The following is a 16,942-nucleotide window of genomic DNA, read 5'->3' on the forward strand; positions in this document are numbered from 1 at the left end:
TTCAAGGATGGATAGTGACAGGATCTTGTAGGCTACTGGCAGAAGAGAAATTCCACGGTAATTGTTCACATCTCTTATATTTCCTTTCTTGTGTAAAGGATGGATCATGGCTAGCTTCCAGTCCCATAATAATAATAATAATAATAATAATAATAATAATAATAATAATAATAATAATAATAATAATAATAATAATAGTATGGCCTCAGCTACTGTGTGCAGACATTTCGATTTGACGCCATCTGGCTGTCTGCTCGTCAATTTCAACGTTCCCAGAATTACTTTTTGTTATCAAACTGAACTGACTGCTCGACATGAAGATGTGGTTTTCCTATCATTATTTGGTCGCTACTTCCATTTCTGGTTCTTCTGATCATTGGATGTATCATTTTAATAACATATTCTTTTCAGTTTAACTATAGTGCTTTGATATTTACTATTTCTCCTACACGAAGACGTGTTTATATACAATACACCATTAGTAAGGTGCGATCTTCAATATTTAATTTGTGTCCATTCAATTTATAATTATTCTGCTGCCGTACATTCTGGAATGACCAGGCCGCAGACAGCCATGGTCCGTGAACACTTTTAGTCTTTTTGCAGGTGGGGGTGGGGTCGAATAGTGGGAGTCCCAGGGAAAAAACTATGCCCTTTTACTAATATATTTCCAAGGAGTACCCGACGAGTTGGAAAATCTCAATTCACTATACTGGCGATGGAAAAATCTGACGGGAAGCAAATTTTTCCTCCAAACCAGAGGAGAAACCCCATTTTCACTGCTAATCTATATTTATAAAATAAGAGTTTTGTCTGTACATTGCTCAGAATTTGAAAAGAATGGTATTTCTGTATCGGTCATGTCCACAGTAACAAGAAAATGCATCTTTTACTTTTCCGTAATGTCTGTCTGTCTGTCTGTCTGTCTGTCTGTATGTATGTACACGCATCACGAGAAAACGGCTGAAGAGAATTTAATGAAAATAGGAATGTAAAGTCGGGTGATGAACCGCTATAATCTAGGCTATAAATTATTTTAATCACGCTGAGTGAAATGGTAGTTTAGGGAAAGGTCTGAAATTTAATTCTCAAATATTTATGTTATTAGTCGTCGTGTCTTAATGAAAATCACTAGACAAAGATGGGAAATAAGTCGCTACAATATAGGCTATACACGCTGAGAAAAATTGTAATTTAGGGGAAGGCCTAAAATTTAGTTGTCAAATATTTATTTTATTAGTGGTCGTATCTTCACGAAAATTGGAATGCAAAGTCGAGGAATAGGTTGCTATAATCTAGACTGTCAATAATGTTATTCGCACTGAGTGAAATGATAGTTTAGGGGAAGGCCTGAAATGTAATTCTCAAATAAGTTATGTTATTAGTGGTCGTATCGATAAATACTACATAATTAATAACTTTAGTTATGTCGTGAGTTAGTAGTAGTTATGTAAGAAGTTATTAAATTTCCGATTACTTGTGTCTTATACATTGTTACTGTACCGCATATAATCAGAGATATTCATGAATTTGGATTTTTGTTACTAAGTCCATATCAGCGCCGAGTCACGAGAAAATGGGTAAACAGCATTTAGTGAAAATCGGTATGTAAAGTATGAGAATAAGGAACTACAGTCTACGATATAAATAATTTTGTAGGACACCCTAATATCACAGAGTCGAAAGAAAACTAATGTGAAGGCCCGCAGTATAGAAAGCTCAAACTTTATCAACAATAACATTACATTGACCATTGTTTGTTGTGATGTGCTTTTTGTCTTCTGTTTCCTCTCATCCCCGATAGATAGGATTACTGCAGCGTACCGAGGTTTTTTTTACTTTGCTTGACGTCGCACCGACACAGGTAGGTCTTATGGCGACGATGGGATAGGAAATGAATAGTGGTGTGAAGGAAGCAGCCTCGGCTTTAAGGTACAGCCTGGTGTGACTGGTGTGAAAATGGGAAACCATGGAATACCATCTTCAGGGTTGCTGGCAGTGGGGTTCGAATCCACTATGTCCCGGATGCAAGCTCACAGCTGCGCGCCGCTAACCACATGGGCAACTCGCCTGGTCGTACCGACTGTAACAGCCTGCCTGTATATTGGCGGGAAGTAGCTGGGGAGTAAGATAACTTTCTTCTTTAGCATGCCATTCCTCTGGTTCATACATTTTCTGTTACATCTGGTACGTAACACACTGGTTCATCATAGTATTCGAGCTATTCAATCCCTACTCTGAGGCACCGATTGGAATGAGTAGTGTGCATATTTAATGGAATAATGACAGAGGAGTGCTCACGGCAGTATGCGACCTGGTTATTCCAGCTCTGGAACTTTGGACTTTTAGATCGGCACCGCAGTACTGTTCGTTGAAAGTGAGAAAGTGTGCGGTTTTTCATTTGATCGAGTATTTTATATGATAATATTACTTTCAATTGCTACATTCCTATTGACGTTTTTGTAATGACCTATGTTGGATTCAGTTAGGAAAACCACCAAGTCAGTCTTTCTGAGAATCCCGTAGCGAAGCACGGGTACATCAGCTAGTTTGGAATAAAATGAATGTAGAATGTAATAAAAGTGAAGAGGAAGAAGCTTTTCTTAAGAAATGGCTCTTTTCGGGGTTGAATTTTGAGTTATTTAGTGAATTGTGGTGCTATAATTTGGAATAGGCCGTAATTCAAGACCAGGTCATACTACTACTACTACTACTAAGCGAGCCTCTGCCGTAAGTGTGCACACTGCTCATTCAAAACTACGCGTCAGAGTAGGGATCGAACAGCTGGAATACTATGATGAACCAGTGTGTTACGTATCAGCAGTATCAGAAAATGTATGAACCAGAGGAATGGCACGCTAAAGAAGAAAGTTTTCAAACTCCCCAGATATTTTCCGCTAATATTCAGTCAGGCTTTTATATTCAGAACGCAGCAGTAATCCCATCTATCGGAGTTGAGTGGCAGCATAAGACACAAAGAATATCATAACAAACAATGGTCAATGTAATGTTATTTTTCATCAATGTTATGCGCTTTCGATATTGTAGGCCTTCACATTTAGTTTTCTTCCAACTCTGAAATACCACTCTTATCATAGTCGATACGGTAAAACTGAATAAAACATAAATGATTGGAAATTTTATTCTCTCTAACTTTTGTTATGCAGTACTTTTCGATAGGACCAATAACATAGGAATTTAAAAATTATATTTTAGGTGCCTTCTCCCTAACTACAATTTCATTCAGGGTAAATAAAATTGTTTATAGCTTAGACTGTAGTTTCTTATTCCCCCGACTCTATATACTGGTTTTCATTAAATTCTGTAAACCCATTTTCTCATGGCTCGACATTGATATGGACTTAGCAACAAAAATACAAATTCATGAATATCTCTGTCGACCAGAGTTTATGTTTGTAGAAGTTTCGGCTAACAATCAAAAAGTACTGATCGGAGTAGTTTATAAACCCCCAGATGTGAGACATATATTGAACCTTGAACTTTGCTTAGCCACGTTAATTCCACTGTACAAAAATATAATTATACTGGGAGATTTGAATACAACTCTGCTGATTGCGACAAACGACTCATTACATTATTACAAAATATGTTCTTTAGCTTAGACCTAAACATCCTGCCTCTAAATGCTACTAATTTGGTTAATATGATAATTTAAATTAAATTAAAAACATCCGTACTGTATTTACGAAGTAGAAGTAGCCTAAGCATAGCTAGTACTAACTAAATTTAGCTTAGATGTAGTATTGCAAGGATGCAATTAGCTGAATTTCATTTAAAAAAAATTTATTAAGCTTACTAGTATTTTTACGTTTGTATTTCTTTCGTTGTGTATTGAAATGAGTTTTTTTTCAAATCTGTATTATATAGGCAGTTCCTTTTTCTTTCTGTCATCTTTGCGTGTATATATTCATATATTTGTCTCAGAAATTAGTGTTATTTGTAGTTCTTAGTATTTTAAGTTAATCAGTGTCACTGTATTAACAAATAATAATGTGTGTGGTTACGTGTAAGAAAGGGCCAAGAGCCCTAACTTCGCCAGAGAAAATAAAGGCTTTTATCTATCTATCTACCTACCTATCTATAATAGCCGGTATGGTAAAAATGTATCAGACGTAAATCATTACAAATTTAATTCTATATAACTTTAGTTATGTACTACCGTATTTATCGATAGAACCACTAACAATATGAATATCTGAGAATTAAATTTTAGGCCTTCCCCTAAACTACTATTTCACTCAGCATGAATAAAATGATTTATAGCCTAGATTGTAGTGGCTCACCCCCCGACTTTACATACCGATTTTCATTAAATTCTCTTTAGCTATTTTCTCGCGATGGGTGGACATATAGACAGACAGAAATAGGGATGTACAGAACTAGCACTGATAGAGCGCACTGCTGTTGTACTGGGTAAGCGCAATGCGCTCTTCATTTGTCTCCTGTGTACTCATGCCGCTAAATACCCACAAATTTAAGTTGCTTAAGTTGTTATTTTCGTGACTATGCTGAGCTGTTGCAATGTTCCTCTTTGAAAAAAATCAGGGAAGCCCATTTTTTCGTTCCACCAGTTTCAACAAAATAAAGAAATGAGGAAGAAATTGTTACATACTATTAGAAGGAAAAATTTCGGTGAGAAGAATCTGACCGAAAATATTAAAGCGTGTTCCCATTATTTTAAACCCGCTGACTTCACGAAAACTTTGTTGGGTAAGTGTGATTTACGAAGGGAAATAATTCCTATTTCCTACCTATAAACTGATTAGGCATTTTGATAACCAGCGAATTTATGCGTTTGTATTTAAAGGTGAGAGAGCAAGATTAAAAACGGGCGCTGTTCCATCACTTTGTCCATGGACCACAAACACAACAAAAACAAGGAAGAGGCCATACACCAGAAAATTGCCGGATTACCACGATAAGCCTAAACTATCGGAATATGCAGAAATGACCTCCTTTGAAGTATGGGAAGAAATCGTAAATGTACCCAAAGAAGTGAAAGTTACATTTGTGACTCCCATTTTCAAAGACATCAGCAATCAAAAAATACTACAGGTAATTTGGTTTTAATCGTAATATAATCGTAATCGTGACGTCATATTGCTTTATACACGGTTTGTAGACGTCCAACATTGTAATATGGTGTTTGCTGTTCTGGGAGAAAACAGACTGTGTTTCTTCTTGACAGTTATGAAGCTAAGGACCAACAAATCTGATGAACTAGGCCTTAACTTCAGAATCAATAAAACTACTGTCGGGAGAATATTTAATGTTTGGATTAATTTCATGTACTGCCAATTTAAAGAGTTGAACATTTGGTCTGATAGAGAAAATGTCCTTGAAAACAGCCCCCTTGCTTTTAGACAGAAATAACCCTCGACTAAAACAGCCCCTTTGCTTTTAGACAGAAATACCCCTCGACTAGAGTTATAACTAGTGCAACTGAGATTATAAATAGCAAAACTTGTTCCTAGGGCAAACATTCCACTTTCATAGGGCTAACTGGCCTTAACCGTTTGGCAGGGGGATGCTGAAAAGTTTATACATTTTGGCTGCATGTTTCTGAACACTGAATAATACTAGTCTTGGGGAAGTGCTCTAATGCGTAGCTTACAGCAGCAATATTCTTACAACATGCCTTGGGGCCTGCTCCAGATAAACGTTTATATTCCCCTTCTGTAATGTCACCAGATACTCCTAAAATAAGCTTCACATTATAGGTCTTATGTTTTGTGCACTTGGATTTCACAGCACTGCATTTTATAATTTCACCCGATTGAAATTAACCTTTTATAAACAAACAAACTTTTCACTGAAAAGTCTGTATCTAGCATAACACAATGATTTGTAGTTGGAAACAGGTGCTCCATTTATTTCCGATTTTCTGAATACGAAATAATCCATCAGATGCAAATTTGTGATAGTGATCTCCACCTTATGGCTGATGGTTAAATATTCAAAGGAACCGTCACTGGGAAACTCAAGAATATTCACATGCGTTTGGTGAAGGACAAAGGCTGTATGGAACCGTCACTGGGAAACTCAAGAATATTCACATGCGTTTGGTGAAGGACAAAGGCTGTATCTTCAGTTTCATGTAAGCCATCAACCTTTAAAAAAAAATGCATGATTAGAAGTCTATAAGCCACGGGAGCAAGTGCGTGTTTTAATATTTATTTATGATTTAAGTCCTGGAGGTACATTTATATATTTATCAATGTACAATACTCAACTAATTGTAATCTTCAGAAAAAGGCATGCTGAATCCTATTTGTTATTTGAATAATAAAGCGTGTTAGAATTTTCTAACTACCGCTGTACTAATTCTTCCTTCCTCCCGCTAGTTTTAGCGTCTCTGGTCCGTAGCTCATTTTGCATCAGTTTTAGGCTTAAACGCTAAAAATCATCCGTAATATTCTAGGGGATATACCTATACAATTAATATAGTCTTGGAGTAAAATTAGAGAAGATACAATTGGCTTTAGCTCAGAAAACTGTCACATTCTATACATTACTCGCAGCTGACTGGGAGAAACATAAGACGACCGCCTTGCGCTTACCCAGTAGTACACGAGCGCTATCTGGCGCGAACTTTCTCTGCCTACATCCCTATTACAGAAAAGTAAAAAGTGCATTTCCTTGTTTCTGTGGACATGACCGATTGAGAAACACCACTCTTTTCAAATTCTGAGCAATGTACAGACAAAACTCTTATTTTATATATATAGATAGATTAACAGCAATATTAATCTTCAATAGAAGAATTTCCTTCCAGTTGACAGAATCGCAAAAATTTAACAAGATATATTTTAATTATCATAACTGTGATAATTTTAATAGTGCCGTCATTAACATATGAACATTTTTACTATCTAAGAAACTCCACAAGAACTGCACATTTTAATATGTATACCATACATAAATATTATATTTGTACATTATTTTAATCTAATGTAAATCTAATTGTATGTTTTTCAGTGCTGATGATGGCTCAAAGAGCTGAAACATGTTCACTTAAAAATACTAAATCTAACAGATTAATTTACTGTATATGGTATTGAATACGTGGAAATTATAAACTTTATTGTAAATATCACAGTCAATACGGAACTTGATTTTGCTGCTGCTTGCTTGTTGTTTAGAGGGGCCTAACATCTAGGTAATCGGCCCAACCTTATTTTCATTACATGCAATATGCAATGGATGGCTGATAATATATACGATAATTTAAAAAAACATGAACCTATTGTTGGGAAAAGTATTGCAATTAGGTAAAAATAAACCCAATGTTATACAAAGTAAAGTTAACATTTCTATAGTTTTACCGGTACTAAAATTAAAATCCATAAATGTTCCTCTTTTGCAGCTGTGCATTACAATTTCCAGCACTTTTTTTTTTTTACCTCAAAACTTTTAAAATTTAAAGTTAAAAACTTCATGATTGTTCCGTATTGAATAGAGAAAATAAGATGTACAATATTATAGGGAAGGATCCACCTTTCAAAACTCCGTAGTAAAAAGTAGTTACAACCTGTTTAATGGGACCGGTTTCAACACATTTAGAGTGTCATCATCAGCCAATTAGCGAAGATCTTAACAATAACTAACATATTAAACATAGGCAAAATATTAACATTGTATCACATCTTGACTGTGATTATTGTGTTTTGAACATTAACTGAATTGCCACGATGTGATACAATGTTAATATTTTGCCTATGTTTAATATGTTAGTTATTGTTAAGATCTTTGCTAATTGGCTGATGATGACACTAAATGTGTTGAAACCGGTCCCATTAAACAGGTTGTAACTACTTTTTACTACGGAGTATTGAAAGGTGGATCCTTCCCTATAATATTGTAAAACTTTTAAAACTCGAATCTGCATTGGGTTAGAAGTAAATATGGTAACTGGGGTGAAAAACTATGAAGTTTATATCTTTAAAATCTCATGGACTTTGGTAGGATAATCACCAATAGAAGGAAGGCAGCTTCAATAATAGGTATAAATGTGGTGGCCTTAATATGCAGTACAAAACTACTGACCTGCATTAACCCAGACAAGATCTCCAGGCCTCTGCATGAATCGGTACACCGGTATATTTTCCTCGTATAGATCTTCCAAAGAGGGCCACCATGAACCATGAAGATAATTGATATTATTTCTGGAAATAGAATCAATGAACAAATAACATATCACTAACTGATACAACAAAATGCAAAAGCACTTTAACAACAAATTCTGATTCACCAGAAATTTGACAAAGTAATTCATGAATATGCAAGCCAGCAGAATTTTAACAGCTCCAGCTTTGCTTTTACTCAAAAGTAACTCTTCTAGAATTCAAAATGTTTAGGAAGGAAAAAGAAAAAGAAAAAAAAGTTTTAACCTGTTTAGCTTCAAAATGTATCCATTTTCAAAATAATTTAAAACTTTTAGAATTAAGTTACCTCAAGTCGATGGACAGAAAGATCAAATGTTTATAACACGCAATGCCACTTATTAATAATAATGTTGTTAAAATACAAGCTTTTAATCAACAATAAACATAATCCTACAAATTATTCTTTTGATCTAAGCATAATAACAAAGTTTCAAACAAGGGGAAAAGAAGAAAAAAGAAAATATTGGAGCATCTAGATAATTTTGAAAATGCAGCCATACTTCCAAAACAAATAGCTCAATTTAAACCAAATTTTAAATTTTTGGTAGTGTAGATCGTATTATGTGTCTCACCACAGTTGGTGAAAATCGACGATGATAATGGTGCTTGTTGTTGAAAGGGGCCCAACATCTAGGTCATCGGCCCCTAATATTATGAAATGGGATGAAATGGAATGACAAAATTAAAGCACAAAATCCTCCACTGACCAGAATTCAAAACGTGAGGACGAAGAATGAATGGATGGATACGAATTTAAAACAATCAGTGGATCCGACCCGCAATGCCCCACAGTCATAGAAACTGACGTAAAACAATAGTATTACTGACCAAGTGACTGCTTCTATAGCATAATACTGAATCGATGATGCTTGTAGTCTAAAGGAGTCCAAAATCCAAGTCATCGGCCCCTCATAATGGTACTTATCGCTAGGAAAGTAGAACCATGGTATTTGTCATGTTGCGGTACTAATAGAAAGTAGCGTAGACTCGCGGTATTTCGCACATGACGGTACTACTCACAGGTAATGAAATTCGTACATGTAACACAGACTTATGGTGTTTCGCACATTGCGGCGCCATTTACAGGCAACGCAAACCTATGGTATTCATCACTTAAGTGTACTAACCACAGGGACTATTACTATCCCGTGGTGTTCCTCATGTAGTGGATACTAATCATACACAAGCCAGAACCATGGTGTCACTCCTGAAGTGTTATTAATTACAGGTACTGTAAAAGCTGGCAATGCACTCTGTTGCTACTAATCACAAACCTATTTTGTACCTAACATAGTGGTACTATGCACAAATAAAAGACAGCAGTACACACAGTATTCGGTTCCATACACGACAATGCTCTGATTCTGAAGGGACACCGACGACAACCAGCACTACTACCATCAAACTCCAGTTACTCACACGGACAATACTCCAAATCTTTTGGTTGTTACAGTCAGTTGTCTCATTTACACCAATGCGATCAGACATGCTTCTGCGTGTTGTTTTACAGCTATACAATCAGACGTACTTCTGCGCTATATCGGACAATTGATACTGTTCATTAAACTAACTTTTATTCATCATACACTTCATCTTTATATCTTCTATCTTTTACTCTTAATACTTTCCATCTTTTCAGCCTTTGTTCAACAATATTTTTATTTTACGATTTTTTCAACGACACACCAACACAGATAGGTCTTATGGTGATGCTGGGATAGGAAAATGCTAGGAGAGGGGAGGAAATGACCATGGCCTTAATTAAGGAACAGCCCCAGTACTCGCCTGGTATGAAAATTGGCAAACCACGGAAAACCATCTCCAGTGCTGCCGACAGTCTGATTTAAACCCACTATCTCCCGAATGCAAACTGATAGCTACGTGGCCCAAACTGTGCAGGCACTTAGTCACAATATAGTTGTTCTACCAGGCTTAGAGCTCCTGTATACTGTAGTTCCCGTTTAATCGTAGTTAACTCTACTTTCATTTTCTTTTCCGAACCTCCTACAAAGTCTGTGGACCCTGTGATGGAGATAGAGGACGTGGTCCACTACCCTGTGGAGTTCCTCCCAACTTAAAATCCACCAGGTTTTCTACCTCACAATCCCAGTCTGAAAGTTGGGAGCACCTATAATGCAGCTACAGAATCTGATATCTGCTAAGCTTTGTAATGGGACCAGGCTGCAAGTGAAGTCATTACTTAGTAACATGAACGAAGCAACCACATTCATGGGATGTAGTGCGGGAGAAACAGTTTTCACCCCCCCCCCCCCACTCCGTTTCTCTTGATTCCTATTCAAACGACTGCAATTTTCGTTTAAGTATGTTTCACAATGACAATAAAGAAAGCTCAGGGACAGTCTTTAAAAGTTGCTGGTGCGGATTTAAGAAATGATTGTTTTTCTAATGGCCAGGACAGCCTTGTGATTCTGCAGCCAAAGGGATGAAGAATAATGTGGTTAACAAGGAAGTTTTAAAGAGCAACCTAACTTCAACAACCACCTTGGACAGTATAATTTGAACATTAGTAGGCAAGGGGGTCTGCCTTAGGGGAGCTGCCAATATAAGGAAAAACTTCCAAAATCCAACTTTACATGTGAAACTATGCATAGCAACCTCCCTTGGTGTTTCTCGGCTAACACTTAGAGCACTGCAATGAATTTTTTTTTCACAACGTGTATACATTTTCTACCTAGAAGTCCATACACAATGTCGAAATCTGTAGCAAAGCATGGGTGCATGAGCTAGTTTAGTGTAAGTAACTCCCACTTGGATTGGATAAAAGTCTGTTGGAAATCTCAGAATTAAGCAGATTACGATGGTATGGACATATGAGAAGGATGGCTCCAAATAGGACCCCAAGAGCATACTATGAAAAGAATGTTGTTTGTAAGCAGTCCAGAGAGAGACCTCCTGATGGTTGGGAAAGGAAAATTTTCAAAGGCTTTGCAAAACATGATGTAAATTAGCAGCAAAAATTAGAAAGTCAGCTGTGGATGGAGAGTACAAACTGGAAGAGACTAAAACACCTTCACCCAGCTAGATGGAATCAAGAATTGATTATGATGATGATGATTGGAATTTCTGTAGTCCTATTCTGATCCGAGTGGCGTGGTAAGTGAAATGGTAACAGTGTGATTTTTGTTTTTAGAGGAAGTACAACTAGGGTACCATCCTCTCTGAATAATATTGTATTAAGACAAAAATGTCAAATCTCCCTGTGGCTGGGGGCAGTTGAATAACACCCACGGTATCTCCTGCCTGTCGTAAGAGGCGACTAAAAGGGGCCTCAGGGGCTCTGAACTTTGGAGCATGGGTTGGCGACCATGGGGCCCTCAGCTGAGTCCTAGCATTGCTTCCACTTACTTGTGCCAGGCTCCTCACTTTCATCTATCCTATCCGACCTCCCTTGGTCAACTCTTGTTCTTTTCCGACCCCGACGCTATTAGGTTTGCGAGGGCTAGGGAGTCTCATTTTCACACCTTTTGTGGCCCTTGTCTTCCTTTGGCCGATATCTTCATTTTTCGAAGTGTCGGATCCCTTCCATTTTTCCTTCCGATTAGTGTTATATAGAGGATGGTTGCCCAGTTGTACTTCCCTCTTAAAACAATAATCACCACCACCACCAAAAATGTCAAAAACACTTCAAAAGAGAATGTAGGTTCCCTAAGCAGCAGAACGCTTGAAATTTATATATTTTATTAAAACAATGTGTTTTACGTCTCACCAACTCAGACAGGTCCCATGGTGACGATGGGACAGGAAGGGGCTAGGAGTAGGAAGAAAGTGGCTGTGGCCTTAATTAAGGTACAGCCCCAGCATTTTCCTGGTGTGAAAATAGGAAACCATGGAAAACCATCTTCAGGGCTGCCGACAGTGGGGTTCAAACCCACTATCTCCCGAATACTGGATACTGGCTGCACTTAAGTGAGTGCAGCTATCAAGTATCTATTACAGAACTACTTAAAATAGTTTTACTTGAGTCTGCCTTGTCAATACACCTTGTAATGATAGAAAACTATTTATTTTACCAAACATGTTTTGGGAAAATCATCCATTCCCTTCATCAGTAATGTCAGTTCAAAGAATAAAACAATATAACACTATCTTTTGTTTTTTACAATTTAAAGAAGTATTGGGTCCTAATTCACCATATCAATGAATAAAGAAACTAATGAAATAATATGAAAATGATCATTACATAAAATTTTGTTGAACTGAATGAGAATACCTATATAAATTTAAGATCTTAAAGTTTTTTTTCTTCTTTTTGTTCCTTAAATGATCAAATGCTAGTTTATACAATGGGTTATCTTCTGTACTTCTCTCATTTAAACTTGATTCAAAATCACTTTTTTGTTCAAGATAAATTTGTAAACTTTCCAAAACATTAATGAATTTTCCCTTTACGGGCAAATTTATTAATTCCATGTCATTAGAAATGTCTGTAAATTTATGATTCTTTTCAATCATGTTCTCCCATTGCTGAATATATTTTATGTTTGACTGCATTAACATGCTCTTTGTACCTTATAGCCAAACCTCCTCCAGACTGTCCTTTGTATCGTTCACATGTTCGGCATGTCAATTTGTAAATTCCTGATTTATTAAATATACATTTATTCTCTATCTTATCTGAATTGAAAATTATCTTATTAGAATTATCAGTTTTGTATGCCTTTGTTGGCGAGATGTAGTGTTTACAGTGCACTATGTCTTCTGGTATGGGCTAGAATAAATTTGTTACTTTCATTGCCCTGTCTGTCTCAGTCTCATCCTTGGCTTTGACAATATGAAAGTGACCGCGGTATGAGCGATGCTAGTAATACCATTCCTTATGCAGCCAGTCCCTGTTATGAATGGTGTGAAAATATTGCTCATAGGGTCAGTTGGTGCATGCATTTCAGTGGGCTTGGCAGACTGATATGTAATAGCAACTTCTGGCTCGGTGAGGAAAGCAATGGGAAACTACAACACTCCTCATTTCCCTAGTATGCCTCTTCAGTGATGCCTAGGCTGTTTATGACAGCTGTTGGCAGAGCTGTGGAGGATCAAACCAGCCTTCAGGCTGAATATCCAACATACATACATACACATCAGTTTTGTATGCAACATTGATGTTCCTTTTCCTGAAAATTTCAGCCAGTTAATAAGAGTGCTTATTTTGAAAAGTTTGAACTGCACATTTCTTTTTCTCCTTTCGCTCTTTAATTAAAGTTATTTTTGGTTCATTTTTCATTTTATTTATCATTCTAGTAATAAATTTTCTGGAATATCCATTGCTACGAGCAATTTGGTGGATTATATTTAGCTCTCTATTATTCTTCCTAGACATAAGTAAAATAAAATAAATAGCTTTCTATCATTATAAGGTGTATTGACAAGGTGGACTCAAATAAAACCATTTTAAATAGTTCTGTAATAGATTCAGACAAGTCAATACAGGATCAAACAACCATATTAACCTATTATGGTTAAGTTTTGCAACAGTGCAGCTAACAAGCTTGGTGAAATGTATATACCCTTGATTAATCCACTCTCACATATAAAGCGAATGACAGCAGTAGTAGTGTCATTGGTTAGTACGAGTTCGAGTGTCACCGCAAGAACACACTAGGGGTGAAAGGGGGGCGGGGAGTCTTCCCCCTTTAGGATGTAAGAGTACGTAGATCTTACATGACCTTGCCTCAGCAGTACACAAAGCTACAGCCTCTCTCTATGAAGGCTGGAAAAAGGACCGTCACATGGTAGTTGGCTTCTTAATTGCTCTCACAAATCAGCCTGTTGGGAGTTGGCGATGGTATTGATCAATGCTTTTAGAGGAAGTACAACTAGGCAACCAGCCTCTATATAACACTAATCAGATAGAAAAAATGGAAGAGACCAACAATTCAAAAAATGAAGGTATCCGCCAAAGGAAGACAAGGGCCAAGAAGGGCATGAAAATGAAAGACTTCCTAGCCCTCGCAAAGCTAATACAGTAGTGTCAGGGTCAGAAGATAACAAGAGTTGATCAAGAGAGGTCGGATAAGACAGATGAAAGTGAGGAGTCGGGTAAAAGTAAGTGGAAGCAATGCCAGGACTCAGCTAAGGGCCCCAACCCATGCTTCAAAGTTCAGAGCCCTTAGGGCCCCTTATACTTGCCTCTTACAATAGGCAGGGGATACCGTGGGTGTTATTCTACCGCCCCCACCCACAGGGAGTCAGCCTGTTGGGAGTTCGGATAGCTAGCCACTCCGATTCCCAATACACCAAGATGGTTCGACGTAGTTGATAAATATCCCTAGCTGGTACATTCATAGATCTAGGAAGTACAAGTACCACTTCAGGTTGAAGTATAATTGAGGTGTCTAGTATCAAAATCGGCCAAGTCACTCAAGGCATATTTTTCAATATGGACGAAAAACCTGTAGAGACAAAGCAATGATGGTCAGACAATATTTTTTTTCACAGTTATATCCTTAATGGTTTAATATTTAAGTTCCGCTGTTTTGAGAAATCTAACTGATAATTAACCCATCTTTTTTGTTAATTTAAATTTTGACTTGGCCGTTTTTGTTGCAATTTTGTACAATTTCACAAGGTATGAAATTAAATCTTTCAGTTCACCACTCGGAACAATATGCACGTCACAACACACAATAATGACAAAATACGAGCACACCGGAAATAGGATTGCTTTGGCGCCAATGACGGTAAGAAGCCCGCGAATACGTAAATCAGTGTTGCAAACGAACAAAAAACAAAATATTATGACTTCAAAGATTATACATTACAAGGAACGATTTTGCCTACTGATATTATCACATTGTTGCTTAATGTAACAACACAAGCTTCCAGACAATAATGCTGCATCATAAAGATTGTCGCTCGTTCCTTGACTTGGCCGGTTTTGAATTCACTGGCTGCATGACTTGGTCGATTCTGTTGCACGACCGAGAATTCAGTGCTCTATAACATGAAGACATGGACGATTTTAAAGCATATTCTTGTTTCACCTGATAGTGCTATACTTCTACTTCAAATTGATAACCTTAACTCATTTTCGTAAATTTTGTGACTTGGCCGGTTTTGATACTAGACGCCTCAATTGAAGTATAGTATAGTTGAAGACCGTATGAGGATCTAGTCTGAGGTTAGGTTCTTGAATATAGACTATACTGATCACAAACTAACCGATTAGCTGGTGCAGCTCAGCAAGATGACTTGCTATAATCGTTGCAGTTTCACTGTAAAAGTGTCATAACGTGGACTCTTGCTTTTTAACCTGAACACTGCTTCTGTCTCCATCTGAGGCTGGAGATGAACCCTCAACATCCATCACCTCAGCACAGGACAAGGTTTGAGAGAGGTACAGAGTCCCAGAAGCCCTCAAAGATGCTTTTTGGTAGCGAGGAATCTTCCTACAAGCAGAGCACACTGACTTTGGAGCAGATGCTCCACTTGGCACTGACACATACCCTCGAAGTAGGGGGCATGGTTTCTCCCCCATAGGAGGGAAAGCTCCTTTTTTTCCTGCCTTCTTTTCTAGTTTAGATGAGCTGGAAGGGACATTCCCAGCTCTGGTCAATGAAGCCATCTCCACCGGCTTAGAACAGGCTTTAGCCAACCTCTTTGGCAAGGGAGATTTGGCCTTCGCCCCCTGCTGCACCGGCTTAGTTTATTTTATCAACGCACACCTTTTTGTGGCTGAAAGTGTGGCAGACCTCACCATAGGGCTTTAAATCTTTTTAGCGTTGCTCACAGGAGCAGGAGGGGAGATGTATGCCCTCACAACAATAAGTTGTTACTTTGACTTACTCTGGCAACACTGGCAGCTTAAATGAGACAATGAAGGCACTGGTGACAAGGTCTCCACCAATGACTTCACGTGTATTGTGCATGATGTTTGTCATATCACAGTTCTTCATGTCTTCCATAACTCATTGTCAATGTTCGAGATCAGATCACAGTGGAAGATCACTCTGCAAACAAGATTAAAAGATTAGTGCTCTTCTGCTCTGAAAAAGATTTCACCAAAGTAGTCGTACTTGGGCAACCAATCTGCCTGACATGTCCACTGCACATCTTTTTCACTTCCTCAAATTCACTGTAGACACCTATGTATCTCCTGAATAGGATTTATTTTACCAGCTTGAAATCATGCTCAATGGTTCTGCTAACAACCAGGAGTCCAGGGAAGAACGATCCAATTCTTTCAAGCTGCGCTTGTTCCAATGAAGGGAATAAAAGACTTGGGGCCAATTGCAGAAATGATATTTACACGATGTCTACGGTTAAACAATGTCTAAGTATGGCTGCCGCATTGCATGTAAATTTTCTCAATCTAGTCACCTTAGTAGAATAGGATTAGCCTGTAACTTCGGGCAAGTAGTCCAAATAGGTTATTAATCTTTTGTGCAAATTTCAAGGAGTGCAAATGTCCACCTCTGCATCATTTTGATTGTTGGGCCAGTAACTTTAACCTGTGTTTTTTCTTCCCACCAAGGCCCAGTAGAATGAGTATTCGATACTCCTGTAAAATTCTTTATGTTAAGTGGTTAGACTGTTAAGAGTTTAAGACAGTGAATTGTGTTCATATTATAAAATGTAGGTTGTGCCTCAAGAGGCCTGGAAATTGTAAGTTTTAGTGAGCAAAGATGCTCTGGTTGATAAAGGTTGCCTTGATTAGGCAGTAAGGGTACGAGGTTCGGAGCGCAGTCTCCTAGACAATTCATAGAACATTGACGTTCTTTCCATTTTGTAGAAGTGTTAGT

General features: G+C 37.6%; 1 protein-coding gene across 1 annotated transcript in view; it reads right to left on the bottom strand.

Moving 5' to 3' along the window:
• Utx (Utx histone demethylase) overlaps window positions 1–16,942 on the bottom strand; it is a 381,209-nt gene that overhangs the window by 35,936 nt on the left and 328,331 nt on the right. Inside the window, exon 17 of the mRNA XM_067152335.2 lies at window positions 8,068–8,186. Within this exon, the coding sequence (XP_067008436.2) occupies window positions 8,068–8,186 (119 nt within the window). The remainder of the gene's footprint in view (window positions 1–8,067; window positions 8,187–16,942) is intronic.

The sequence above is a fragment of the Anabrus simplex genome, chromosome 8 (genome assembly GCF_040414725.1).
Source record: "Anabrus simplex isolate iqAnaSimp1 chromosome 8, ASM4041472v1, whole genome shotgun sequence".
Classification (NCBI taxonomy): Eukaryota; Metazoa; Arthropoda; class Insecta; order Orthoptera; family Tettigoniidae; genus Anabrus; species Anabrus simplex.